At 45.8% G+C, this 27,268-nt stretch overlaps 1 protein-coding gene across 1 annotated transcript in view; it reads right to left on the bottom strand.

Moving 5' to 3' along the window:
* Positions 1-8,231: 8,231 nt before the first annotated feature.
* The window catches only part of PPP1R2 (protein phosphatase 1 regulatory inhibitor subunit 2), a 31,231-nt gene continuing 12,194 nt past the window's right edge, over positions 8,232-27,268 (bottom strand). The window contains exons 5-6 of the mRNA XM_073358979.2: positions 23,221-23,415; positions 8,232-9,733 (exon numbers count right to left, since the gene is read on the bottom strand). Of these exons, the coding sequence (XP_073215080.1) occupies positions 9,666-9,733; positions 23,221-23,415 (263 nt within the window). The 3' untranslated portion in view covers positions 8,232-9,665. The remainder of the gene's footprint in view (positions 9,734-23,220; positions 23,416-27,268) is intronic.

The following is a 27,268-nucleotide window of genomic DNA, read 5'->3' as shown; positions in this document are numbered from 1 at the left end:
TGCTGTCACGGGGGGGAGGACACCGAGGGGGCAAGGAGAAGACCATTGCTGCACACAGGCGAGCCACATCGGGGCCAGGGCAGAAGCCACAGTCTTGGAGAAGACCCTCCCTTGATTCCCTGCTCACCCTCAGCAGCGAGATATCTTCCATAATGATCACATCCTGTGGAAAGTGTGGGGACAGGAATGATTTTCAGGGCCCCTCATACAGTGCTGGCTGTGCCCAAGGGCCTCGTGCCCAGTGTACAGTAGGGTCCAGGAAGAGTGATTTACCCTGCCGCTGCGGCTACTCACCATTTTGGGGGTCTTGTGGCTCATGTCTGCTTGCCTGGGGTCAGCCAGTTAGTGACAGGTATGTGAATAGTGGCTGTGTTTTAAATCACTGAATCAGTGTTCTGTGAATTGCAAACAATACTGCTTCTGTAAACTGTTGCATTTTGGCTTCACAGAGATGACCTTGGGAGCCCAGCTTCCCTCTTTGTTATCGCCAGCTGAACGGCTACGCAGAACTAGAAAGAGAACTAAGGACGACTTTCTGCATAACGTTATGATGCAGTCCACGGCCAAGAAACAGGAATTGTAGGAGTGGCGGGACAATGAGAAGAGGGACCGAAAGGAGAATGCTGCACGCCAGAATGAAGCCACGGAGTGGCTCTTAAATGTTATGGAGCACCAAGCGGACACACACCAGGCGATACTAGCTCTGCAAACTAAGCAGCTCTGCATCCACCTTCACCGCCAATACACTCTTATCAACCTCCTGGTTTCTGCCTGTACCCACGGCACTCCACTCCTGTCCCATCACAGTCCAGCCCTGCGGACTCCCAGTACCGACTGCACTCAACACCTGTCCTTCTGCAGTTTGGCCCTGCTGAAGTGCAGTACCTGCTGCATTGTACTCCAGGGATCATATCCAACCTTCTCCTCTGGACATACTCAAATCTTTAGCTGTCCCGGGACCTCACCTCCTCCTGGGACCTTCCATTCCCCCATCCCCCTCAGTGCTGATGTGTTTTTTTGTTTGACTCTCTCCGGCTGTTTTTTAATAAAAGAAGTGTGTTGGTTTGAAAGCAATCTTTATTCTATTAATTGAAATCAAACAGAGCCCTGCAAAGCAACAGACAATTATCTTAAACCTTCATATTGCATCGTCTGCATCAATCGCAATCACCTCCTAGCATTACAAGCACCGCACTCCCGAGCATAGCAACAAATATTAGTGGCTTTCAGCTTCAAATTGCTGCCTCAAGGCATCCCTGAACCTTAAGACCCTGCGCTGCAGCTCTCTAATAGCCCTGGTCTCTGGCTGCTCAAACTCAGCCTCCAGGCACTGAGCCTCTGCGGTCCAGCCCTGAGTGAAGCTTTCACCCTTCCCTCCACAAATATTATGGAGCGTACAGCACGCAGCTATAAGCATAGGAATATTGTCATCAGCCAGGTCCAGCTTCCCATATAGGCAGCACCAGTGGGCCTTTAAATGGCCAAAAGCACACTCAACAGTCATTCTGCACTTGCTCAGCCTGTTCTTGAACCACTGCTTGCTGCTGTCAAGGTGCCCCGTGTATGGTTTTATAAGCCATGGCACTAGGGGGTAGGCAGGGTCTCCCAGGATCACAATGGGCATTTAGACTTCCCCTATGGTGATCTTCTAGTCCAGGAAGAAGTCCCTGCTTGCAGCTTCCTGAACAGGCCAGTGTTCCAAAAGTTGCGTGTGTCATGCACCTTTCCGGACCAGCCTGCGTTAATGTCTGTGAAACGTCCGTGGTGATCCAGAAGTGCCTGGAGAACCATTGAGAAACACCCCTTGCAATTAATGCACTCAGTGGCTAGGTGGTCTGGTGGCAGAATTGGAATGTGCGTGCCATCTGTCGCCCCCTCCGCAGTTAGGGAAGCCCATTTGTGCAAAGCCATCCACAATGTCACACACATTGCTCAGAGTCACGGTCTTTCAGCGCAAGATGCGATTAATGGCCCAGCACACTTCCATCAACACGAATCCAACAGTCGACTTTCCCACTCCGAACTGATTAGCGACTGATCAGTAGCTGTCTGGAGTAGCCAGCTTCCACAGTGCAGTTGCCACATGCTTCTCCAGCGACAGGGCAGCTCTCATTCTCGTGTCCTTGTGCCGCAGGGCTGGGACAAGCTCAGCACACAGTCCCATGAACGTGGCTTTCCTCATGCAAAAGTTTTGCAGCCGCTGCTTGTCATCCCAGACGTGCATCACGATGTGATCCCACCACTCAGTGCTTATTTCCCGAGCCCAAAAGCAGCGTTCCACTGTGGTCAGCACCTCCGTGAATGCCACAAGCAATCTCGTAGCTACTATGTGTGGTGAGATCAAGGTCACACTCCTCCTGCCTTTGTATGGAATGAATCACAGAATATCAGGGTTGGAAGGGACCTCAGGAGGTCATCTAGTCCAACCCCCTGCTCAAAGCAGGACCAATCCTCAAATTTTGCCCCAGATCCCAAATGGCCCCCCTCAAGGATTCAACTCACAACCCCAGGTTTAGCAGGCCAATGCTCAAACCACTGAGCTATCCCTCCCCTTAGTTTAAGGACTAACTCCACTGCCACTCGTGACATGTTGGTCAGAGCGAGCAGCATACTGGTCAACAGTGTGGGACCCATTCCTGCAGCCCAAAGAGGCAGGGCACACAGTACACAAACCATTGAAAGACGGCGCCCAATGTGGACGGAAGCACAGGGATTGCTGGGATGTGAAGCAGTGCATCACGGGGCATTGGGAAAGGAACCAGGATGCCCCACGACCCCATCAGCCTTCCCACAACTCTTAGCGGCAGAAGAGGAAGACATGCTTTGTGGGATAGCTTCCCAGAGTGCAATGCTCCAGATACCACTGCAAGTGCCGCAAGTGTGAACACACTATTGCACAGGCAGCTGACAGTGTGAACACACAACAGCAGATTCCCTTCAGTGCTCTCTGAGCAGCGCTGTACCTGCCGGTGCTGTAACTCTGGCCTAAGTCTTCTCTTTGTTAAGCTAAATAGATTGAGCTCCTTGAGGCAGCAATTTTCCAACAGCCTGATTCTCCTTCTAACTTTTTTTTCTTTCAGAGGACCCCAAAAGGGAATAATGAACGAAATAGCTCATCCTCTCACTATTTTGTCCATCAAGTAGGCCTAATTTCTGAGACACCAATTTTGGTCCATTATTTCTCTTCTCCACTTCTCTTGTTTACCAGGCATGATCTTATCATAGTCTTTGAGTTATAACAGTAGGACTTTTCATTTGGATTAATTCAGTCCACCTCCCTTTTGCATCTTTTCCCCAGCAGTATTTACTGTTGTAGGTTATCGTGTCTTTTATGAACTTTCACTCACTCTTCATAGTTCAGCTCACAATTAGGGTATATTTGTAGGTCCCATTATTACTACCTCACCCAGCATTCATCTCGTTGCCAAGGCTAGCTCTCCCTCTTTAATCTCTCCTCAACTCTCCTCCCTGGATACATGTCTACTGCTGGTTAGTCTCATGGAGTTGAGGAGAGCTGCAGAGGCAGTTTCATGACTGAAACACAAGTTAAATGTCCTGGTAATGAGTTCTTCAAAATGAAAAAAGGAAAAGGATTGATTCTAGAGATGAACTGATGGATATATAGAATGTCTTCTATGATAGTCATGTGTCTGCATTCGATGGACACTATGTAAGCACCACCTCCACAGAACAAAGTACATTTCTGGTAACAGTGGTGCCATTGGGTGCCGGTCCAGAACACCTACACCATCACTGTCAGTCCTGCTGTCAAAACAAGGGGCAAAGGCAGTTCTTTGAAGGCATATCTTGGTACTGGAAGGGCTTGATGGTCTGTACCAGGGCAGGTGTCTGCATCAACATTGGTGCCGGTACCTCTGTCTTGCAAACCTTCTTCACCAGGGCCTTGCTCCCGTCCCTCAGTGTCAAGCAGGATTTGGAAGACTTGCCTTTGAAAGAACACTTTGAGTCCTTCAGGGGACAAGCACACTGTTCTAAGCTTGCACTCAGTGCGGGTATGTTCCTTGGCACCTGAAGTGGATGGCATGCTGCCAGATCTCTCTGCCCTGGAGCTGGTGCCAATGTCTGCCAGGGCTGCTGGTGGCGGTATTGGAATCCTTTCAGCCTTTTCCCCAATGAAACCAGGGTTCTGGTGCCTGGTTACTGGGGTACGTGGCATTGATAGCTGCCATAGCTCTGGCTTGGAGGATGTCTCTTCTCCAGGATCAGACGTGACTTTCATGGATTACTCCAACAGATGTCACTTAAGCTTAATGTCTCTTGATTTTGGGATGCAGGAAGAGAAGGAACAGATCCAAACTTGTGGGATGTGTCCTTCCCTGAGGCAGAGGAGACACCTGCTGTGCACATCAATTAAGGGCATAAGACCACTACTTGATGAACAGGGTTTAAATCACATGGATTTAGGTCTGCTGGGCCACTAGCTGCCGCAGTGCTTCACGCTTCCCATACAGGAGGTGTACAGTGGTGTCTCCCCCAAACCTTTTATTTTTTCTTTGCAATGTTCAATGAAAAGTTAATTACGATGAGAGCGAAGATGGATTTCTTCAGGAAAAGGCCGAGTTTGACATTAGTCACATATTAGCCAGTTGGCCACTCTCCAGGTTTCATCGTGCTGCCCTGGGCAATGCCAGGGAATTCAGGGAGGGCTGTGGCCACACCGCCCCTTTTGCCCAGCACAGGGTGCCTGCCTGGTTCCTGCCGCTGCCATTCAAAACATTCTGATCTCATGCACGAGGAGCCTGTGCACCTACAGTGGGATCCCTACTAAGACTTATGGCTGCAGATACTGGTTAAAGCAGCAGGATGTGTGTGTTACACTTTTGTATATGTTGCTAGACTTCAGTGATGGATAGCTGATGCAGCTTTTATTGTTATGAAAGTTAAAAGGGAACCTCTAAAGGAAAAAGCTGGAAGATGGGGAAGGTTGTTCCTTAATGAAGTATGAAAGTAGTTTGAAATGTGTGTGTGTGTGTGTGTGTGTTTGGGTTTTTTCTACACATGAGGAAGCTTTTACATTAGAAATTCTTTTGAAACACTGCAGCTGCACTTAAACAAGCAAATATGTCAGGATGTGTAAGGAATGGGGATGAAGGATGATACTGAAAACACACCATTGTATAAATCCATGGATACTGTGCGCAGTCACCCCATCTCAGAGTCAGAGGGGTCAGAGGAGGACAAAGATAGATTAGGGGCATGGGAACAACTCCTTTGGAAAGGTTGGGATTGTTACCTAGAAAAGGAGAGAGGTGATATAATCAAAGGGAAGGTGGGGTGGTTGGATGGGGCGGAGGTTCTGGGGGGCAGTCAGGGCACAGGGAACAGGGAGGGTTGGGAGTGGGAGTCCTGGGGTGCCTATCAGGAGGCGGGGATGTGGATAGGGGTCAGGGCAATCAGGGAACAGGGCAGGTTGTATAGGGGGTGTGAGTCCCGGGGGGCCTGTCAGGGGCAGGGGTGTGGATTGGAGTCGGGGGGGAGTCAAGGGACAGGGAGTGGGGGGTTTGGATAAGAGGGTGGGATCCCAGGGGGCAGTTAGGGGTGGGGAGTCCTGGGAGAGAACAGTCAGGGGATGAGGAGCAGAGGGCAGTTGGATAGGGGGTGGGAGTCCCTGGGGGCGGGGGTGTGGATAGGGGTGGGGGCAGTCAGGGGACAGGGAGAAGGGGGGGTTGGATAGAGGTCCCGGGGGCAGTTAGGGTCAGGGGACAAGGAGCAGAGGGGTTGGGAGGTTCTGAGGGGGGCAGGAAATGGGAGGAGGAAGATAGGGGGCCACGGCCAGGCTGTTTGGGGAGGCCCAGCCTTCCCTACCCGGCCCTCCATACAGTTTTGCAACCCTGATGTGGTCCTTGGGCCAAAAAGTTTGCCCACCCCTGTGCTAAAGCAACCGAGTGCAGGCTCTGGCTAGCCTGTGGGTGGGTGGCACCCCCAGCCATGACAGACACTGGACAAAGGGTTCAGGGAAGGGATTTGGCTGCAGGGCACTTCTGTCATCAGAAACAGCAGCTCCTCAGTTGCTCCCTGTAGAAAGAGAACTCTTGGCCCTGGGGCCAGCCAACCAGAAGGGCCCAGCTTTAAATGGGGTGTTCCCCTTCAACTAGCTGTTCTTGAGACAGTTTGGCTGTTGAAAGCATGGAGCAGAGAGGAGGTGCCCCCAGACTCCATATCCAGAGGAAGAGGATTTCTCTGCTTTTATACACCACATTGCAGTACTCAGCACCTGACAACCACCATGATATTACAAGTCCATAAGCAATCTGACGATCTTCTTCCTATTAGACAAGCTAAGGAGACTTTTTTCCTTTTCCTCTCCTTTTCCCCACCCTCAAAAGGTGGGCTATTTTTCAATATGGCAGATTTACAACAAATGGCAGGTACCTTGTACAGTTTTTTTTAAAAACTATATATACTGCATTGCAATAATCACAAATTTTGAAACAAATTTACCTAATTTTAGCCTTTCAAATGTCTTGAGATATTGGTGTGGATAAAGCCAAGTAATCCCAGTTTCCAGATTGAAACGTTTAAGAAACACCACGTTGTGCCCAAAACAAATGAAATGAACCAACCACCAGCAATAAAACAGAAAATATACACACAATAATATTTTTATAGTGATGGCAAGTGTTAAAGAAAATGTAACATAGAGGATCATCTTTATCAATAAAAACCCACTTAAGAAAAAGATAGATTTGTATTTCAGTTGAACTTAATTTATCCCTAACTGAGGTATCAGGGAGATCATGTGTAGCTTGTTTTTGAAGATCCCTTAGTCAAAGAGCCTATGTGCTCAAAACAAGTTGCCCAAAGTTAATGAAAGCTAGGGGTGTATAAGGAATTCAAGATAACCCTTCCGCCAGGATAGTACAGCCCACCCATACCTGGTGTTTTATGGCTTGTCATGGAAAACGGATTCTTTTTAAGATCTACCTTTGTTTACTTAGAAGTAAACAATGTGTGTGTCTATAAAGAAAATCCTGCCCAGGTAGTACTGAGGATGCTAACAGCAGCACCCCCTTGGGGCATTGGCTGTAAATGCGATTCTGTACAAGCAAGAATGAAAAGGGGGGCAGGAGGGAGGGGGGCAAAAGAGAACAAGTGGCTTAAACTGCTCGCTCTTTGGCCCAATCTAGTCTATAGAAACTGCCACGTTTGACACTGAGTGATAGACAGCACATGCAGCATTGAAACTGTAGCTTTACTGCTATGGAGCGGGTCAACACCATTCAGCAGCTGTTTAGCTCCTTTCTTGTAACTGGACAGTTTGTTCATAAGTGATGTCAACCCATCCACAGAGCGGCCCTGTAAATCTAACAAACCAACAATATAAATGGACACATTTAGGAAGACAAGCACAGCAAAGAACTCCAACAGCCACATCCTGGCTCTTGTTTTGGCAGGGGGAGGAGTGGAGAGGTGAAGGAAGAGAACGCCATCCTTCATGGGCACAGGTATCTAGCAGTTAGTGCTTTCTTATATGAACAGATGCTAAAAATTCTCATCTATCAAGAGAACTGGAGAGGGTCTAATCCTTGGGTGCTATGTGCCCTTCAACTCCTGTACTTAATCAAGCCAATGGATGTCAGCTCCCACTAATCACCTCACCTCTCATGGGAGCCCCAGCATCTCTCATGGTTCAGCCAAAAGTGACCAGAATCAAGTTTCAATCAATATTTGTGCAATAACAACATGATCTTTAAAAAAAAGATTGACTGGAAAAACTGTAGCAAATAAAGCAACTATTTTTCATATAATCAAGCAAAAACAGATGGCTCACACAATCGCTCCTTACTTCCAATTAATGGAAAAGACAATTACAGCCAGAAATCAAATCAGGCCTCCACCAAAATTATGAGGTTTTTGTTTGCCTTTTCATGATTGAGCCTTTAGGATTCACGTTTTCAAATTTTTACTCCACAACCATGAGGGCTAGAAATGTTTTTATTAATCAATAATGAAAGTTGAGATTCTCACCACTCTCACAAATCCAGAAGCTGGGGCTAAGAAATACTAAGTATTATAAGAGCTGGCAACACAGTTATCTACAAAATGGGACATTGACCAGAGACTTAGGAATCCACACACTAATTCGGAATAGCTCATCCCCACACTTTTGGCAGAAGATTCAATCTAGTGAAACATTCCACGTGATTATATTTTTCCAGTGATAAATATGGCATTCTAGTGTTTCAGAAAAGCTCACACGTGAGTTCAAATTAATTGTAAAGTAACTTTTTCATTCTTTTATTCAGACTTCATAAATACATTTTGGACAGGAAGTCACTTTAAAATAGGTCCGTATAATTACAGACGTTTGGAACGTATCAAATTTAATTCAAATTTAAAGAGAAATACAGACATAATTGAATACAAAATATTCCATGACCAACCCACAGCTTTAAGTGTACTTCATTTGCGGAATAAAACCAAGTACTACTCTGAATACCAGTACATCCACACCATAGTCAAGATCTTTTGAGTGGGATGTTATTGTTTACAGTAATCTGTAGGTTCAGTACTCTCTCTCCATCAGGGCTATAGAACCACACTGTTAACAGCACATAAATTATACATTATAGGACAATCTCCCTTCTATTCTTCCAAATAGCCTTCATCTTACAAAAGCAGCTACTGCAAGTTACATTGGATCAGGAAACTTCTAAACCAGTGGTCTTCAACATACAGATTACAAGTCCCAAGAAGGAAATAGGTCATCAGCAGTTACTAGGCAGAGTGGAAGGCTGGCACGATACAAAGCTACGCCATTCCATCTCCATAGCACTGAAGTAGATTTGCTCAGATAAATACTTATCCTCAGATGCTAGCAGCGCGAGTTCACATCACAGCAAGTCAGAAGGTGCAAAGGATCCTAAAGCAGATCTTAAGAGAATCAGTAGAGAGTGACATTTGGGGGGCCTGAGGGGGAAAATACTGGAAAGAAGTTTTGAGATCTGAACAGATAAATAAGGAAAGTTCCAAAACCCATCCATCCCCAAGGGAAGAGAGCATCACAATCAGATGCAAAATCAAGGTCTGCACATCTCCAGTGTACAAATATCCCACCAGTTGTTAGTGTTGTCTTAGTCAGGAACTAGTAACCGATTCCAAACAGATTTCTTTTTAGACCACAAAAATAATGCAGCTCTTCTCTTATAAAGATTGAGAAAATAGGAGTCATGACATACCTCCATCTAGAGTAACAGGTCAAAAAAATTCTACAAAAAGTTACGCTACTAAAATCATCCCTTTTTAACTGCTAAATTCGCCTGATAGTACATATCAACCTGTTTGCTGCACTGCTTGGTTCATGAATTCCAAAACCCTTCTACTACAAGAGATACCACAACAGAGTCAAATAAATAATCAACAAAAGCAAAGATACTGATTTTTTGTATAGTTTAAAGCACGTGGTGACAATATGCGCTACGCAAGTTAATTTGTCTCAAATTTCTGGTTTGATGGATTATGAAGCTGTACTCTCCATGAAATACTAGGCACAAGAATAACCAGTTAGGCAGCTTTTCTGCCTAATATACGAGTCTCTAAAGTTAACATTCTTGGCAATACAACACTATAACTGACATGCCTCTCAATACTTAAGAGTCGCAAAACCATGAAGCACCGTACAAGTTTGTAGCTTTGACAAGCAGTTACAGTTCTGGGCAGATCTCTTCTATGCTGTCCACTCTATTCTCCAGCTGGTCACTAGTAGCATGCGCTGTATAAGAGAAAAAAGGAGAGAGATTATGAAACAGATTTAAATAAATATTCATGGTTTGAACCACATGCACTCACAAGGCATTCCTTTGTTGCCACAAAGAGCAGAGGTAACATTTGGCAACCCTGAAACATACTTGACTCAGGGTATGTCTACACTGCAATGTAAGCCCAGGGTTTGAACTCAGACTCAAGCCTACCCCACCCCCTTCCATCTACATACAAATTGTGCTAAACCAGGGTCCCAGGATCCCACCAGCGTGGAGGGTGCAAGCCCAAGTCAAGTCAGGACCCAGGTTCAAGCCCTTTTACTTTGCAGTGTAGATGCAGCGAATGAGAGTAGATTATCAAGCCTTAGGGTTAACAAACCCAAGATCTGTTACCTCAAGTTATACTAACCATGGGCTTACGTTGAAGTGTAGACATACCCTCTGCAACCTGCATTTTTTTCTGGGACCTCAGCCACTACCAAAACCCTCCCAAATAGTTCACTTTATTTTCTCCTAAAATGCTGAAAAAACAGAACCTCTTAGCACAGGGGTGGCCAACCTGTGGCTCCGGAGCCACATGCGGCTCTTCAGAAATTAATATGTGGCTCCTTGTCTAGGCACCGACACCGGGTCTGGAGCTACAGGCACCAACTTTCCAATCTGCTGGGGGGTGCTCACTGCTCAACCCCTGGCTCTGCCCCAGGCTCTGCTCCTATTCCACCCCTTCCCGTGCCCTCCCCTGAGCCTGCTGTGCCCTCTCTCCTCCCCCCACAGAGCCTCCTGCAGGTCAGGAAACAGCTGATCGGGAGGTGTGAGGAGGGAGGGGAAGGTGCTGATTGGTGGGGCTGCCGGTGGGCAGGAGGTGCTGGAGCAGGGGGGAGCGCTAATGGGGGGCTGCTGACGTATTACTGTGGCACTTTGGCAATGTACATTGGCAAATTCTGGCTCCTGCTCAGGCTCAGGCTGGCCACCCTTGTTTTCGCACATACACAGCATGTGAGAACACAGGATCCTTGCTGCACTACGTGGGACCCTGATATATCCTACAAAATTTCTGAGAAGCTACTCATTTGCAGAGCCCAACATACAAAATTCCTGAAACATAGGCACACTCACCACTTTTTAGCTCAATCTTTACTCCTGGGTGGACCTCCTATACAGAGTTTTGAAACAAAGCAGCACAGTACTATAGTGAAACGCTGCATAATATAGTTACAATTAACACATGCCCTCACTTGCTATTTCAGCCTCACCACACTATATGAATTAAAGAAACTAGCACATTAAAGAAAATCTTAGAAGTCATGGGTAAAGGATTTCTGAATCAGACACACCCAAATTTCAGCTCCATACAATATTACAGAAGAAACTTTTGCATTAAACACACACAATACAACAAAAGAATGATCTTATTCCAACCCTATAAGTAACTAACGCCATCTTGCAAATCCCAGAGGGCTTAAGAGAACACCAAAAAAACAATGCTTCCCACTTACCATCTTGGCAGAATGCAGTCCTAAAGTATTTTTATGCAACCCAAGTATTAATTGGTTCAAAGCAACTGTCTAGTGGCTAGAACAAACAAGGAAATTTAAAAACAAGAATAAGAACTTTTGTCTTTGATAAATGATTTGAAGAGCCCAATTTAAAAGGTATCGGGGAAAGTGTTAACAGCCTCCAAATGCCAAAAGGAGTCTGAGATACAAGGATAAAGTCTTTTGAGCAATCAAATGGGGGAGTGAAGATATCCTTTGTGGCACTGATATGAACTTTAAAAAAGAAAGGCTCCCCCACACCCTGACCCCTTTGCTACAGGAAAAGGATTAGACAAGCTGCCAGCACAGCCACATCTAACCTAAAAAATCTTGCTACAGGGCAAAGCTTTGACTACAGTCACTAAACTAAATTTTCCACAGCTGCATGAATTCCATACAATAGAAATTTGTGACTCAGTCCTGGGCAGATTTTAGATCTATAAAATAAAGTTTCCTGTGCTTAATAGGTTATGCAAAACAATACAGTGGTAAACCTCAGCAAGGACAAAAGTCTAACTAGTGGCCCTACTGTTTCTGGAGGGAAATCAATGAACAATTGCATTGAGAGCTGCCTATGACACCCAGTTCTATCCAGGAATTTGATCTGCGCAGGGGAGATTTCAGAGGGCACACAGCACAACTGTGGTTTTCCCATTTTATCACTAGTATGAGTATTTTGAACCTAAAATTTCCTATCCCCGAGTCAGTCGAGCCAAATGTTCTCAAGTCCGCCTTTTTGAAAACACGCCCACAAATGCAAAGAGTGAAGAATCTGTTGTGAAAAGTCTGTGTTTCTTCCTAAATGGATATAAAACCTAGTTAAGCAAATTTTATCTCCTTTACATTTAAAAAGCCTGTACAAGATTTTTTAACTTTGTTTCCTCTTGCACTCAAATCGGAGTTGAGTTGATTTGGTTGGATTTAACCAGGTAGCAATGAGATCAGCCTACATTTCATATAAAGTGGCTTCAAAATGACTGACCAAAATCTACAACACAGAAGCCAAAAGATTATTGTTTAACAACTGAATTCGAGCCTTTGCTAGTTTGTTAATAGAATGAGTCAACTGTGAAATACACTAATTCTTCCCCTAAAAAGAGCAGGGGGGGGGGGAGGGAAATCAAACTGAACCCAGATGTAGTACAAGATGGATGCAATAGAAAAATCTTAACAGAATAAAGTGAAATAGACCAAGGCAATACTGTTTGTTTTATATCCTCTCTGATTATACTAGAGAGGAGAAAGAGACCATGACCTGGCCTATCAAACACCTTCTGTATGAAAAATTTAACTCAGTTGTTAGGATTAATCAATATTCCCCATTTCTAGCTGGAAAACTGGTCTCCCTGGAACATCCTTTATTGATAGTCCCTGGGGAGGGATAAAACCCATTTTGGATGAGAATTACAAAAGAAGATGGCCCAACTGGATCCTATGCTTACTTAACATTTCCCTCAGAAGGAACTATCAGAGCCCCACAAAGGGATAAAAGACATCTCCAGAAGCAGTGTCCTGATCAGAACCCAAACAAGCACTGAAGTTACAATCTATAAATCAATCAGTTGGGCAAACAGTCCATGAGGTAGAAATTCTCTCCTACAGATGATCCCAAAGGGAGTTTGTCTCAGGAAGCAGATACAAGTTTACTGACATCCAGGGAACCTTATCTTGTCTGAGGACCCTAACCAACAAACAGAAGCCATAAAGAGAGAGTAGACAGGGCAATTCAGAAGGAACTGAAGTAATGCAGTATATAATCCTAAAGCAAATCTACACAACTATTAACACCATGCTTTGCATTAAAAAAAAACCAACAAAAAAAACACCACATGACAAGGATAACCAGAATACCTGAAAGCAGGGTCACTTGACACCAGAAAGGAATGATTTAACAGTCTGGCCCACAAACGCACAACATTCAAGGACAGAACAGGAAGGCACAAATATACATTAGGTGGTCTGGCTGTTACTGAACTGGATTGATTACCTTCATCTCTCTCAGATAATTGTAGGTTGTGAGAGATCATATGCACTGACAAGGGCAACTCTTAAATTAGCAGGACCTAAGATGGAGCTTGAGTAAGACCAAAATCTCTTTAAGACCTCTGTTCTGGTCTTAAATTTCCTCACCTTTTGACAATGCAGAAAAAGGACACTGGACTGGTAGAGTTAAAACTCATTAGCCTTAGGATAAAACAGAAGGGCAGGAATCCACAAGGGAAGGAAGAGAGCATAGGGTGGGAGTGGTATAAAAAAGGATGAAGGGATAGTAATGAACATAATGTCACATGTTTGCCAATGGACTCTGCCACTGCTTGGAGTCCTAATCAAGAGGAAATGCTGAAGACACCGTTTTACTCAGCTTTTTCACAAAAGCACAGATGAAAAGTCCAGATCTTCACACCTAAATATAACTGAATCAGCTTCCTAAGATAGAGACTTTCGGCAGCCAAATCATTCCCCACAAGAGAGTAAGAGACACCCCACGCTTACATACCATGGGAGAAGAGAAAAAATTAGAAGAGACTCTGCTAGATCTATGTGCCATCTCAGAGATATGACAGATGAATGAGAAACCTCATCAACAGACTCTCACTGGTATAATGTGAATTAAGTAAAGCCAAGGGCTCAACAGAAATTTGACTAAAAGCCAACACAGGAAAAAATACAGGATGTATCAGTTTCCTTACTAGCCAAAACAGAAGATGCCTTATCAGAAACTTTGGGTGGAGACTTATTATACGGACTCTGCTATGTAAGTAGACATCTGAAGTGAAGTCCAGCATGCAGAGCCACATATGTGCACAAGGTCATGTGCCCCAGTAGTTGTAGGCAGAAGCTAGCTGTTGTCCATAGGTTGGATTTAAGGCTTCCAGACAGGCACTATGGACTGAAACTTGCCCATTCAAAGGTAAGCCATGGAGGCTGGAGCATCAAGCACTGCTCTTATAATAATTATTCATTGTGTTGATTGTAATGTTGATTTGCCTACATTCAGTTTCTTGCCTACACAAGAAAATAACAATCTCATGACAATGATGTGGTTTTGGACAAGAGTGACTGATCTTCTCCAAACCAGACAATCATCCAGGTACGGAAATATCTGGACACATAATTCTAAAAGAGAGACAACTTCCTGAAGCAATACACAGTCCTGTGAGATAGGTCCATGGTAAGGGATAGGAGGGAGCTGAACTGGATGACATGTCCCTCCTTTACAGTGCTGGGCACTTTCCATAGGGAGAGAGGTGAGATATGGTCAGCGTGTTGTCCTTAATCAAACAGTCAAAACAGCTGCTTGGAGGCTGAAGTAGTCTGATGAGAAGGGCCCACTGGGGATGATGCTGACTGGCAATGTCTAGGAGACTTAGGCCTTCTTTTGAAGGTGTCCTGAGACCTCTACTGATATAAAGCTCTGTAGTATAACTGAGGTTTAAAAGATTTCCTCTTTGTTACTGTGGTTTAAACCCCCACTAAATGAAGGGTGGCATTGGAATCTTTGAAGGTGTGCGTGGAGTCACCTGTTGTCTGGGAAAACAGTCAAACCCTTGAAGGGTAAATCTTCTATTGTATTTTGCAGCTCCCTCAGGACACAAGAGGCCGCAGCCAAGAGGAGCCTTCAATTAAGATGGCTGCAGCCATGGAGCACGAGGCAGTATCTGCAGGGTCGGTGGCCACTTGAAGTGATGAACAGCTAGCAAAGTGTCCCTCAGAAACTATGGCCAAGAGCTGTCCTCAGTACTCCGCCGGCACTCTGTCTGCAAATTTGGAGACTGCTGACCAATTAGTAAAGGTGTATTTAAAACAACAGTGCCTGGCAATTTGACACTCTTCTGAAGACTGGCTGTGGTACAGGTCTTCCTGCCATTTAAGTCCAGCCTTTTAAAATCCCCATCTTTAGAGTAGCCTGGAGTGAGACAGCCTGGAATGCTTGTTAGCAGCCATGACCATGAGAGAGTCTAATCAGGTGGGCAAAGAAATAACTGAAGTTTTGCTGAGGAACATGATAGCCTCCGTCCACCTGTTTGGCAGTGGGTGGGACAGAAGCTGACATTTGCTGGAGGGTTTTGGCCAATTCCAGCAAGGCTGGAAAGGGTGACCCTTCCCAGGGCAGGGCTCTGTAAGAGATCTAGCTACCTGTGCCAGTTATCTTTTGCAAGCTCTGCCCATGCTCCCAGAGATGTGGCCACCCTTCTCATAAGATCCTAGAACACTTTAAAATCCTCCAGAAGCAAAATAGATGTTGACTTCTGGGTGACAGCCTCTTCTGGAGAAGATGAAATATTTGGTGGGGGAGCGGGGAGAGAACATCTACAGGTTCCTCCAGTATTGCCTTGTCTTTTGTAGGCTCCAACAAGGGAGGAGGCTGAGGGACTGTAGAAGGGGCTTCCCTAGAGGTCCCTGCTATGGGTGAAGGTGACCTCCTTTTAGACTCTGGTGGAGGTCTAGACCTTCCTGGAGTAGTCCAAGATGCTCACTATGGCTATTCCCTTGGGGGCATTCTACACTTCATACTGCCCCGCAATGTGGTGGGTGCCACACCAGGGCCTTGTAAGAGAGTCAATCATAACTTTTAGATTTGTTATCCCTGGAGAGAGGTCTGCAATGTGACCTAGGAGACCTCAGAGAAGAAACTGGCTTCTTGGGGCCCAAGTCCGAAGAGAAGATGTAACTCCCCTCAGTAAACAGAGGAGATGTTCATGGAGCTCTTGGTGCTTCTCTCTCAATTTTAGTCTCAAAGCTGTGCACGTTTTATAGATGGAGAGTCCGTCCTCTTGTTGTCAGGGTCCAGCTCCGAAGAAGACTTCTCTTTCTTTGGTGTGGTATGGAAGGAGGTACAAACTGAATGTCTCCCCCACCTAGACAAATTAAGCAGATTTTGTACCTACCTGCGACAGGGATCATGGTCCTGCAAGTGGCACACTGCTTAAACCCTGGGTATTTTTTCCATGTTAATGAATTCCTGAAACAATATCTAACTATCATAAACCATACTATACTAAATTTAACTAGAACTATATAAAGCGAGAAGAACTCTTTAGAGAGGCTAGTGAACCAAAGCTAAAGGTTCCAGTAACACAGACACAGGTAACTAACCGCTTTCATGTTCTCTCCACAGGTATCGTTGCGGAGAGTGGACCAGATGATGTGTCTGGGGCGAGAAAGCAGAAGGAGACTCCGCTGGTTGGAAGGCATGAGATGCGCTGTCCTGAGGTTGGGGGTTCCACGACCACCACCCCCAAGAGGAGAAGGCGGGTGGTGGTGGTCGGGGACTCTCTCCTCCGGGGGACTGAGTCATCTATCTGCCGCCCTGACCGGGAAAACCGAGAAGTCTGCTGCTTGCCAGGGGCTAAGATTCGTGATGTGACGGAGAGACTGCCGAGACTCATCAAGCCCTCGGATCGCTACCCCTTCCTGCTTCTCCACGTGGGCACCAATGATACTGCCAAGAATGACCTTGAGCGGATCACTGCGGACTATGTGGCTCTAGGAAGAAGAATAAAGGAGTTGGAGGCGCAAGTGGTGTTCTCGTCCATCCTCCCCGTGGAAGGAAAAGGCCTAGGTAGGGAGCGTCGAATCGTGGAAGTCAACGAATGGCTACGCAGATGGTGTCGGAGAGAAGGCTTTGGTTTCTTTGACCATGGGATGGTGTTCCATGAAGGAGGAGTGCTGGGTAGAGACGGGCTCCATCTTACGAAGAGAGGGAAGAGCATCTTTGCCAGCAGGCTGGCTAACCTAGTGAGGAGGGCTTTAAACTAGGTTCACCGGGGGAAGGAGACCAAAGCCCTGAGGTAAGTGGGAAAGCGGGATACCGGGAGGAAGCACAGGCAGGAATGTCTGTGAGGGGAGGGCTCCTGCCTCATACTGGCAATGAGGGGCGATCAACAGGTTATCTCAAGTGCTTATATACAAATGCACAAAGCCTTGGAAACAAGCAGGGAGAACTGGAGGTCCTGGTGATGTCAAGGAACTATGACGTGATCGGAATAACAGAGACTTGGTGGGATAACTCATATGACTGGAGTACTGTCATGGATGGTTATAAACTGTTCAGGAAGGACAGGCAGGGCAGAAAAGGTGGGGGAGTAGCACTGTATGTAAGGGAGCAGTATGACTGCTCAGAGCTCCGGTACGAAACTGCAGAAAAACCTGAGTGTCTCTGGATTAAGTTTAGAAGTGTGTGCAACAAGAGTGATGTAGTGGTGGGAGTCTGCTATAGACCACCGGACCAGGGGGATGAGGTGGATGAGGCTTTCTTCCGGCAGCTCACGGAAGCTACTAGATCGCATGCCCTGATTCTCATGGGTGACTTTAATTTTCCTGATATCTGCTGGGAGAGCAATACAGCGGTGCATAGACAATCCAGGAAGTTTTTGGAAAGCGTAGGGGACAATTTCCTGGCGCAAGTGCTAGAGGAGCCAACTAGGGGGGGTGCTTTTCTTGACCTGCTGCTCACAAACCGGGTAGAATTAGTGGGGGAAGCAAAAGTGGATGGGAATCTGGGAGGCAGTGACCATGAGTTGGTTGAGTTCAGGATCCTGACGCAGGGAACAAAGGTAAGCAGCAGGATACGGACCCTGGACTTCAGGAAAGCAGACTTCGACTCCCTCAGGGAACGGATGGCCAGGATCCCCTGGGGGACTAACTTGAAGGGGAAAGGAGTCCAGGAGAGCTGGCTGTATTTCAAGGAATCCCTGTTGAGGTTACAGGGACAAACCATCCCGATGAGTCGAAAGAATAGTAAATATGGCAGGCGACCAACTTGGCTTAATGGTGAAATCCTAGCGGATCTTAAACATAAAAAAGAAGCTTACAAGAAGTGGAAGGTTGGACATATGACCAGGGAAGAGTATAAAAATATTGCTCGGGCATGTAGGAATGTTATCAGGAGGGCCAAATCGCACCTGGAGCTGCAGCTAGCCAGAGATGTCAAGAGTAACAAGAAGGGTTTCTTCAGGTATGTTGGCAACAAGAAGAAAGCCAAGGAATGTGTGGGCCCCTTACTGAATGAGGGAGGCAACCTAGTGACAGAGGATGTGGAAAAAGCTAATGTACTCAATGCTTTTTTTGCCTCTGTTTTCACTAACAAGGTCAGCTCCCAGACTGCTGCGCTGGGCATCACAAAATGCGGAAGAGATGGCCAGCCCTCTGTGGAGATAGAGGCGGTTAGGGACTATTTAGAAAAGCTGGACGTGCACAAGTCCATGGGGCCGGACGAGTTGCATCCGAGAGTGCTGAAGGAATTGGCGGCTGTGATTGCAGAGCCACTGGCCATTATCTTTGAAAACTCGTGGCGAACCGGGGAAGTCCCGGATGACTGGAAAAAGGCTAATGTAGTGCCAATCTTTAAAAAAGGGAAGAAGGAAGATCCTGGGAACTACAGGCCAGTCAGCCTCACCTCAGTCCCTGGAAAAATCATGGAGCAGGTCCTCAAAGAATCAATCCTGAAGCACTTGCATGAGAGGGAAGTGATCAGGAACAGCCAGCATGGATTCACCAAGGGAAGGTCATGCCTGACTAATCTAATCGCCTTTTATGATGAGATTACTGGTTCTGTGGATGAAGGGAAAGCAGTGGATGTATTGTTTCCTGACTTTAGCAAAGCTTTTGACACGGTCTCCCATAGTATTCTTGTCAGCAAGTTAAGGAAGTATGGGCTGGATGAATGCACTATAAGGTGGGTAGAAAGCTGGCTAAATTGTCGGGCTCAACGGGTAGTGATCAATGGCTCCATGTCTAGTTGGCAGCCGGTATCAAGTGGAGTGCCCCAAGGGTCGGTCCTGGGGCCAGTTTTATTCAATATCTTCATAAATGATCTGGAGGATGGTGTGGATTGCACTCTCAGCAAATTTGCGGATGATACTAAACTGGGAGGAGTGGTAGATACGCTGGAGGGGAGGGATAGGATACAGAAGGACCTAGACCAATTGGAAGATTGGGCCAAAAGGAATCTGATGAGGTTCAATAAGGATAAGTGCAGGGTCCTGCACTTAGGACGGAAGAACCCAATGCACAGCTACAGACTAGGGACCGAATGGCTAGGCAGCAGTTCTGCAGAAAAGGACCTAGGGGTGACAGTGGACGAGAAGCTGGATATGAGTCAGCAGTGTGCCCTTGTTGCCAAGAAGGCCAATGGCATTTTGGGATGTATAAGTAGGGGCATAGCGAGCAGATCGAGGGACGTGATCGTTCCCCTCTATTCGACATTGGTGAGGCCTCATCTGGAGTATTGTGTCCAGTTTTGGGCCCCACACTTCAAGAAGGATGTGGATAAATTGGAGAGAGTCCAGCGAAGGGCAACAAAAATGATTAGGGGACTGGAACACATGAGTTATGAGGAGAGGCTGAGGGAGCTGGGATTGTTTAGCCTGCAGAAGAGAAGAATGAGGGGGGATTTGATAGCTGCTTTCAACTACCTGAAAGGGGGTTCCAAAGAGGATGGCTCTAGACTGTTCTCAATGGTAGCAGATGACAGAACGAGGAGTAATGGTCTCAAGTTGCAGTGGGGGAGGTTTAGATTGGATATTAGGAAAAACTTTTTCACTAAGAGGGTGGTGAAACACTGGAATGCGTTACCTAGGGAGGTGGTAGAATCTCCTTCCTTAGAGGTTTTTAAGGTCAGGCTTGACAAAGCCCTGGCTGGGATGATTTAACTGGGAATTGGTCCTGCTTTGAGCAGGGGGTTGGACTAGATGACCTTCTGGGGTCCCTTCCAACCCTGATATTCTATGATTCTAAATAGCTACAGGGAGCTCCAACTCTCACCATACGTAATAAGAAGGAACTGAGAGAGAAGTGGCAACAATGCCCCTTGTATGTCCTCAGCTCAGCTCAACACAGGAGGAGAGTCTGGGCATCTACGCCATTTTGTGGTACTGCAGGTAAAATCGCCAACTCAAGTGCATTGAATGTATACCTACAGTTGAATGTGTATGTCCACAATCACTTGAAGAATAACCAAGAGTTGTTCCCTGCCTGTAGACCTATTAAATCTGAAAGCCTGAGAGCTGTCGGTTCTCTTAACATTAGCCTCATTGCAGACAATTTTCGGAAGGTTGGTAGGAATTTAAGACAGGGACAAGACATTTACTAACACAGGTTTGCTTAAAGTTAATTCCACTTTTATCATTCCTACTCCCCTAAAAACTATACATATAATCAGTTACTCAAGAGAGAACTTTCAATCCACTAGCAAAGATAAAAATGAAGAGAGATTGGATTTTCAAGAGAAAAATAATTAGGCAAACGGAGCAAAAGTGAATCAGATATTCAGCCTATTACGTAGAGATTAAAAGGTGATGAAGTATTTCACTGGATTAGGCACAGTGATATAAATGAAAGAATAAACTAAACTGCAGAAAGTTAAGCAACTAGTTCACAAAAAGGAAAACTCAAGCTAAACTAGTTAGGAGAGTTACTGGACTGGTAAGCTGGTAAATAAAGCGTTAGAAACTTATACAGTTAATTGGGCATGAGCAGTCAGTCAAGAATTGATAATTACCAGATGCAGCTCAGAAATCAGATTATGAAGCAGGATGGAGTGATGTCAAACAGCAGAGATGGAAAAATACTGCAAACGCGTGCCCGTCTTTCCCCTGGAGAGTGCAGCTGGGGAGCGGAGCTGCCTCCCTGCTTTATAGCAGGGAGCAGAAAGAAGATGGCAGCTTCAAGCCATGGAGAAAGGCCACAAAGATTCCTACTGGTGTCCTCCTTTCCCCTGGAGAGTGAAGCTCTAGTAAATAGCCATTATATGTCTTAGGATTATGCATTACTAGGACCCTACCAAATTTACAGCCATGAAAAACGCGTCACGGGGACCATGCAATCTGGTCTCCCACCATGAAATCTGGTCTTTTGTGTGCTTTTACCCTATACTATACAGATTTCACAGGGGAGACCAGTGTTTCTCAAATTGGGGGTCCTGACCCAAAAGGGAGTTGCGGGGGGCATCAGGGTGTCACAAGGCTATTTTAGGAGAATTGCAGTATTGCCACCCTTACTTCTACGCTGACTTCAGAGCTGGGCGGCAGGAGAATGGTGGCTGCAGGCCGGGAGCCCAGCTCTGAAGGCACAGCCACGGCCAGCAGCAGCGCAGAAGTAAGGATGGCATGGTGTGATATTGCCACCCTTACTTCTGCACTGCTGCCTTCAGAACTAGGTGGCCAGACTGTGGCAGCTGCTGACTGAGGGCCCAGCTCTGCGGGCAGCAGCGCAGAAGTAAGGGTGGCAATACCATACCATACCATCCTTACTGCAGACTGCTGCTGGTGGCGGCTCTGCCTTCAGAGCCGAACTCCCAGCCTGCAGCTGCCGCTCTCCAGCTGCCCAGCTCTGGAGGCAGCACCGCCGCCGGCTGCAATGCAGACGTAAGGGAAGCAGTCCCGCACCCCCCTATAATAATCTTGTGACACCCTCCCCCCAGCTTCTTTTTGCGTCAGGACCCCCTACAATTACAACACCAAGAAATTTCAGATTTAAATAGCTGAAATCATGAAATTTATGATTTTTTGACTCCTATGACTGTGAAATTGACCAAATTGGACCATGAATTTGGTAGGGCCCTATGCGTTACCATAGAAAGCTAAACAATCAGTGGGACTGAGAATGACAAAAGATGCCTCCCCAGGAGCAGTTATTGTGAACTTTAGCCCCACAGTAATACATATTGGTACCAAAATATGTGATTTTAGTCAAGAATTGAAAATACCAGTTGCCCAGTCACCTTTCCTGGAGACGGTGGGAGCCTAGACTATTTCTGTAGAATTTCTCATTTTACAAAAGACTGTAGTTTATAGTGTTGGGAAGAAAACCTTCCAAATATCAACTAAATGTAAACTAACGCAACACCTTCCAGAGTGCTGACAGCTCTAGTGCCTCTGCTACTCACAACTTTGCCAAGCAGCAGCTCAGCAAGGTTAAGACTTCAGATTCATGGCTACTACAGTCTTGCGAGCACCAGTGAAATGGGGGCGGGGGGGAGAGAGAGAACACATCTACTTCATGATGCCCACAGCTGTTTCAAAGAGCTGAGCTGCAGCAAAAGTAGGCACTATAGTTCTTAATGGGGAGGACACCCCAAAAACAGTCTGGGGGGAAGGAGCAGCAGGGTAAGAGATGAAAAGAGAAAGCATGCTCGCTCTCTCTCCCTCTCTCCCCACAACAGCTAGAAGTGGGATGAAACTTCATATTTATAAAAAATTGCTAGCCCGAAGCTGATACAAAGAATGGAGTCCTGAAACAGATTCCATAAACAGCACCCAGCTAGAAACCACAGAACTCTTCCAGCAGGCGAGATGGCTGGGCTTCTCAGTGCAGATACAGAAATGTAAAGTCATTATATAAAATAGGAAACCACATACCAATGTCCTAACTGCTTAGTTGCAAAGTTGCAGTAATGTAAGTGGAAGATTTTAGCTAGAATGGTAGAGACCTGCTCTGCTCTACTCTAACACTAGATTAGTACTTATGAGGTGTGGTGCCAGCCCACAAAGTGGTATGGCAGCACAGCGGACAGCAAGTGCAAAGAGACACTCCGACATGCCCAGTGTTATTTCATTCATCAGTACAGGTCTTGCTCCCACCTCAGTCAAAGTACTGGCAGCTGCTGCAACAAGGGTCAGCTTGCTCAGAGGAAGTAGGACTGGCTGTAGAGAACTTCTGACGTATTTGAAACAAATGGGCTTACTTGTCCATTGTGTCACCACGAAGGAGAACCCCTGCATTTGGGACAGCAACAATACCAATTTGGTGTATTTCTAAAGCTAAGAACCTAAATGTCAAGATGGTGCCTAGATACAACAATGATGGAGGCTATATAAATATAGCAGAGGGAAGGGGATATTCTCAGCCTTTGTGGTTACAAATTGAGTGGAAGAGAAGGGTAAACCCCTTTGCTTTTCTGCAATTCTGGCAGTTCAAAGGACCACCATGCTTAAACATTCCTTTGACGATTAGCTGCTCACCAGGTTCAATGGTTTCTGTACTCATGTTTTCTACATCTCCAGCATCAGGCATTTCTTGATCTTCATCCTCCTCCTCCTCCTCCTCATCCTCCTCCTCACCATGTAGTTCTTTTGCAATTAGCTGCCTAGCCAATTTGATATTTCGTCCTTCGTTGTAATGCATTTTTCTCTTCATTTCAAACTGTTTCTTTTTTTCTGTGGAAAGAGCAGGAAAAGATTCTTAGATATATTCTTACACTAGTTCTTTGAAAACATTCCAACATATCACTGTTTGCCAGGTAGGAGTTACCTCTCCCAGAGTGTATGTAATCTTTATGTCGTTTAAGTTATTGTATGTTTCGAATATAAAATGTTTTCTTTAAGTAATTAGTTTAAAATATTCTATGGAAGGATTCTGTGTTAGCAAACTATAGCTTAGTGCTCTTAATTACTAGTCAAACTAACAATTAGCAAGATGGCCATACAAATTTTGCAAAGTGAAAATACGTCATCTCAGTAGAGTGGGGCACAACTTACTCCTCGCATGTCCTTACTAGGGGATTAACTCTGTTTTGGGGAGATTTAGAGATACAGCCCCAGGAAATATGGGAAGAACCACAATTTAAGAATTATATTTGTTGCCACTTAATTACCCATAAACAGTTATGGAGGTGACACTAAGAAAAAAATCCTGACGTATTTTAGTCAGCTTCTTCCCCAAAGAAGGAAATCTGAATGGATTTGAGGGAGTCTTAAAAATGCTAGAGAAGCCAACTAGGGGGGGGCGCTTTTCTTGACCTGCTGCTCACAAACCGGGTAGAATTAGTGGGGAAAGCAAAAGTGGATGGGAATCTGGGAGGCAGTGACCATGAGTTGGTTGAGTTCAGGATCCTGACGCAGGGAACAAAGGTAAGCAGCAGGATACGGACCCTGGACTTCAGGAAAGCAGACTTCGACTCCCTCAGGGAACGGATGGCCAGGATCCCCTGGGGGACTAACTTGAAGGGGAAAGGAGTCCAGGAGAGCTGGCTGTATTTCAAGGAATCCCTGTTGAGGTTACAGGGACAAACCATCCCGATGAGTCGAAAGAATAGTAAATATGGCAGGCGACCAACTTGGCTTAATGGTGAAATCCTAGCGGATCTTAAACATAAAAAAGAAGCTTACAAGAAGTGGAAGGTTGGACATATGACCAGGGAAGAGTATAAAAATATTGCTCAGGCATGTAGGAATGTTATCAGGAGGGCCAAATCGCACCTGGAGCTGCAGCTAGCCAGAGATGTCAAGAGTAACAAGAAGGGTTTCTTCAGGTATGTTGGCAACAAGAAGAAAGCCAAGGAATGTGTGGGCCCCTTACTGAATGAGGGAGGCAACCTAGTGACAGAGGATGTGGAAAAAGCTAATGTACTCAATGCTTTTTTTGCCTCTGTCTTCACGAACAAGGTCAGCTCCCAGACTACTGCACTGGGCAGCACAGTATGGGGAAGAGATGGCCAGCCCTCTGTGGAGATAGAGGTGGTTAGGGACTATTTAGAAAAGCTGGACGTGCACAAGTCCATGGGGCCGGACGAGTTGCATCCGAGAGTGCTGAAGGAATTGGCGGCTGTGATTGCAGAGCCATTGGCCATTATCTTTGAAAACTCGTGGCGAACCGGGGAAGTCCCGGATGACTGGAAAAAGGCTAATGTAGTGCCAATCTTTAAAAAAGGGAAGAAGGAGGATCCTGGGAACTACAGGCCAGTCAGCCTCACTTCAGTCCCTGGAAAAATCATGGAGCAGGTCCTCAAAGAATCAATCCTGAAGCACTTGCATGAGAGGAAAGTGATCAGGAACAGCCAGCATGGATTCACCAAGGGAAGGTCATGCCTGACTAATCTAATCGCCTTTTATGATGAGATTACTGGTTCTGTGGATGAAGGGAAAGCAGTGGATGTATTGTTTTTTTACTTTAGCAAAGCTTTTGACACGGTCTCCCACAGTATTCTTGTCAGCAAGTTAAGGAAGTATGGGCTGGATGAATGCACTACAAGGTGGGTAGAAAGCTGGCTAGATTGTCGGGCTCAACGGGTAGTGATCAATGGCTTCATATCTAGTTGGCAGCCGGTATCAAGTGGAGTACCCCAAGGGTCGGTCCTGGGGCCAGTTTTGTTCAATATCTTCATAAATGATCTGGAGGATGGTGTGGATTGCACTCTCAGCAAATTTGCGGATGATACTAAACTGGGAGGAGTGGTAGATACGCTGGAGGGGAGGGATAGGATACAGAAGGACCTAGACAAATTGGAGGATTGGGCCAAAAGAAATCTGATGAGGTTCAATAAGGATAAGTGCAGGGTCCTGCACTTAGGACGGAAGAACCCAATGCACAGCTACAGACTAGGGACCGAATGGCTAGGTAGCAGTTCTGCGGAAAAGGACCTAGGGGTGACAGTGGACGAGAAGCTGGATATGAGTCAGCAGTGTGCCCTTGTTGCCAAGAAGGCCAATGGCATTTTGGGATGTATAAGTAGGGGCATAGCGAGCAGATCGAGGGATGTGATCGTTCCCCTCTATTCGACATCGGTGAGGCCTCATCTGGAGTACTGTGTCCAGTTTTGGGCCCCACACTTCAAGAAGGATGTGGATAAATTGGAGAGAGTCCAGCGAAGGGCAACAAGAATGATTAGGGGACTGGAACACATGAGTTATGAGGAGAGGCTGAGGGAGCTGGGCTTGTTTAGCCTGCAGAAGAGAAGAATGAGGGGGGATTTGATAGCTGCTTTCAACTACCTGAAAGGGGGTTCCAAAGAGGATGGCTCTAGACTGTTCTCAATGGTAGCAGATGACAGAACGAGGAGTAATAGTCTCAAGTTGCAGTGGGGGAGGTTTAGATTGGATATTAGGAAAAACTTTTTCACTAAGAGGGTGGTGAAACACTGGAATGTGTTACCTAGGGAGGTGGTAGAATCTCCTTCCTTAGAGGTTTTTAAGGTCAGGCTTGACAAAGCCCTGGCTGGGATGATTTAACTGGGAATTGGTCCTGCTTTGAGCAGGGGGTTGGACTAGATGACCTTCTGGGGTCCCTTCCAACCCTGATATTCTATGATTCTATGATTCTAACTGCTACTCACCAAACATAAGTGATGAAATCTGGACCAAACAAAAACACATGGGAACTTTTCATTCGGGGAATGCAACAGCATACCTGCCCCTATTAAGTGATGCAAGACTAACTTCTCTTTAGTCCTATAGAGAACTTGAACAAATCACTGCAGAGGCCAGCAGATCAAGCCTTGCTTGCCAGCTAATTGCCAAGAGGCAGCTACCAGGGGCATATTTTCCAATCGTAGAAGAAAACCTCTTTCCACCCTTCCCTAAGATCCCAACCTCTGAACATGTGCTGTAGTTTTTCCCTATGAAATAGGTGCCTGGTTAGGGTATGACAATTCACCACAACCATATTAATCTTTGCTTCTTGGCAGCCCCAAGTACAGCTTCAACTTCCTTGTCAGAAGTGAAACTGAAAGTTCACACTCTAGAAATGGAGAAGTGGGACCAGAAAAAATGAGAAACAGCAATACCTCTCTGCAGTCTACATCAAACACCTGGGTTTGAAACCCAAGATGTTTCACGGTTTGACCATTCTGTTAAAATGCTATAGTCCAAGTTAATTCAGAGTAGTGTCTGCTTTAAAGCTATACTGAAACAACCTATTGAGGAATCGCTACGGATAGCCTGCTAGCTCCCTCTTCCAGCTGATTCATGGAATTACATTGGCTGGAAAGTGTAGTTGCTTTTCCTGCCCATTGAGAGGTAAAAGTGCTATACAGATAGCAATAGACAGGTATTAGTGATAAAGTCTAGGGCTGTCAATCGCCATTAACTCAAGCGATTAACTCAAAACAAATTAACCTGATTAAAAAATTAATGATTAATCAGTTTTAATTGCAAATATTTGTAATAAACAATATAAAGTGAGCACTGTACCCTTTGTATTCTGTGTTGTAACTCAAATCAACATATTTGAAAATGTAGAAAACACCCAAAAATATTTAAATAGTATTCTATTATTGTTTAACAGTGCAATTAA

The sequence above is a fragment of the Lepidochelys kempii genome, chromosome 9 (assembly GCF_965140285.1).
Source record: "Lepidochelys kempii isolate rLepKem1 chromosome 9, rLepKem1.hap1, whole genome shotgun sequence".
Taxonomy (NCBI): domain Eukaryota; kingdom Metazoa; phylum Chordata; order Testudines; family Cheloniidae; genus Lepidochelys; species Lepidochelys kempii.
Note: the sequence above shows the minus strand (reverse complement) of the source record. Positions and strands in the feature narration are given on the sequence as shown.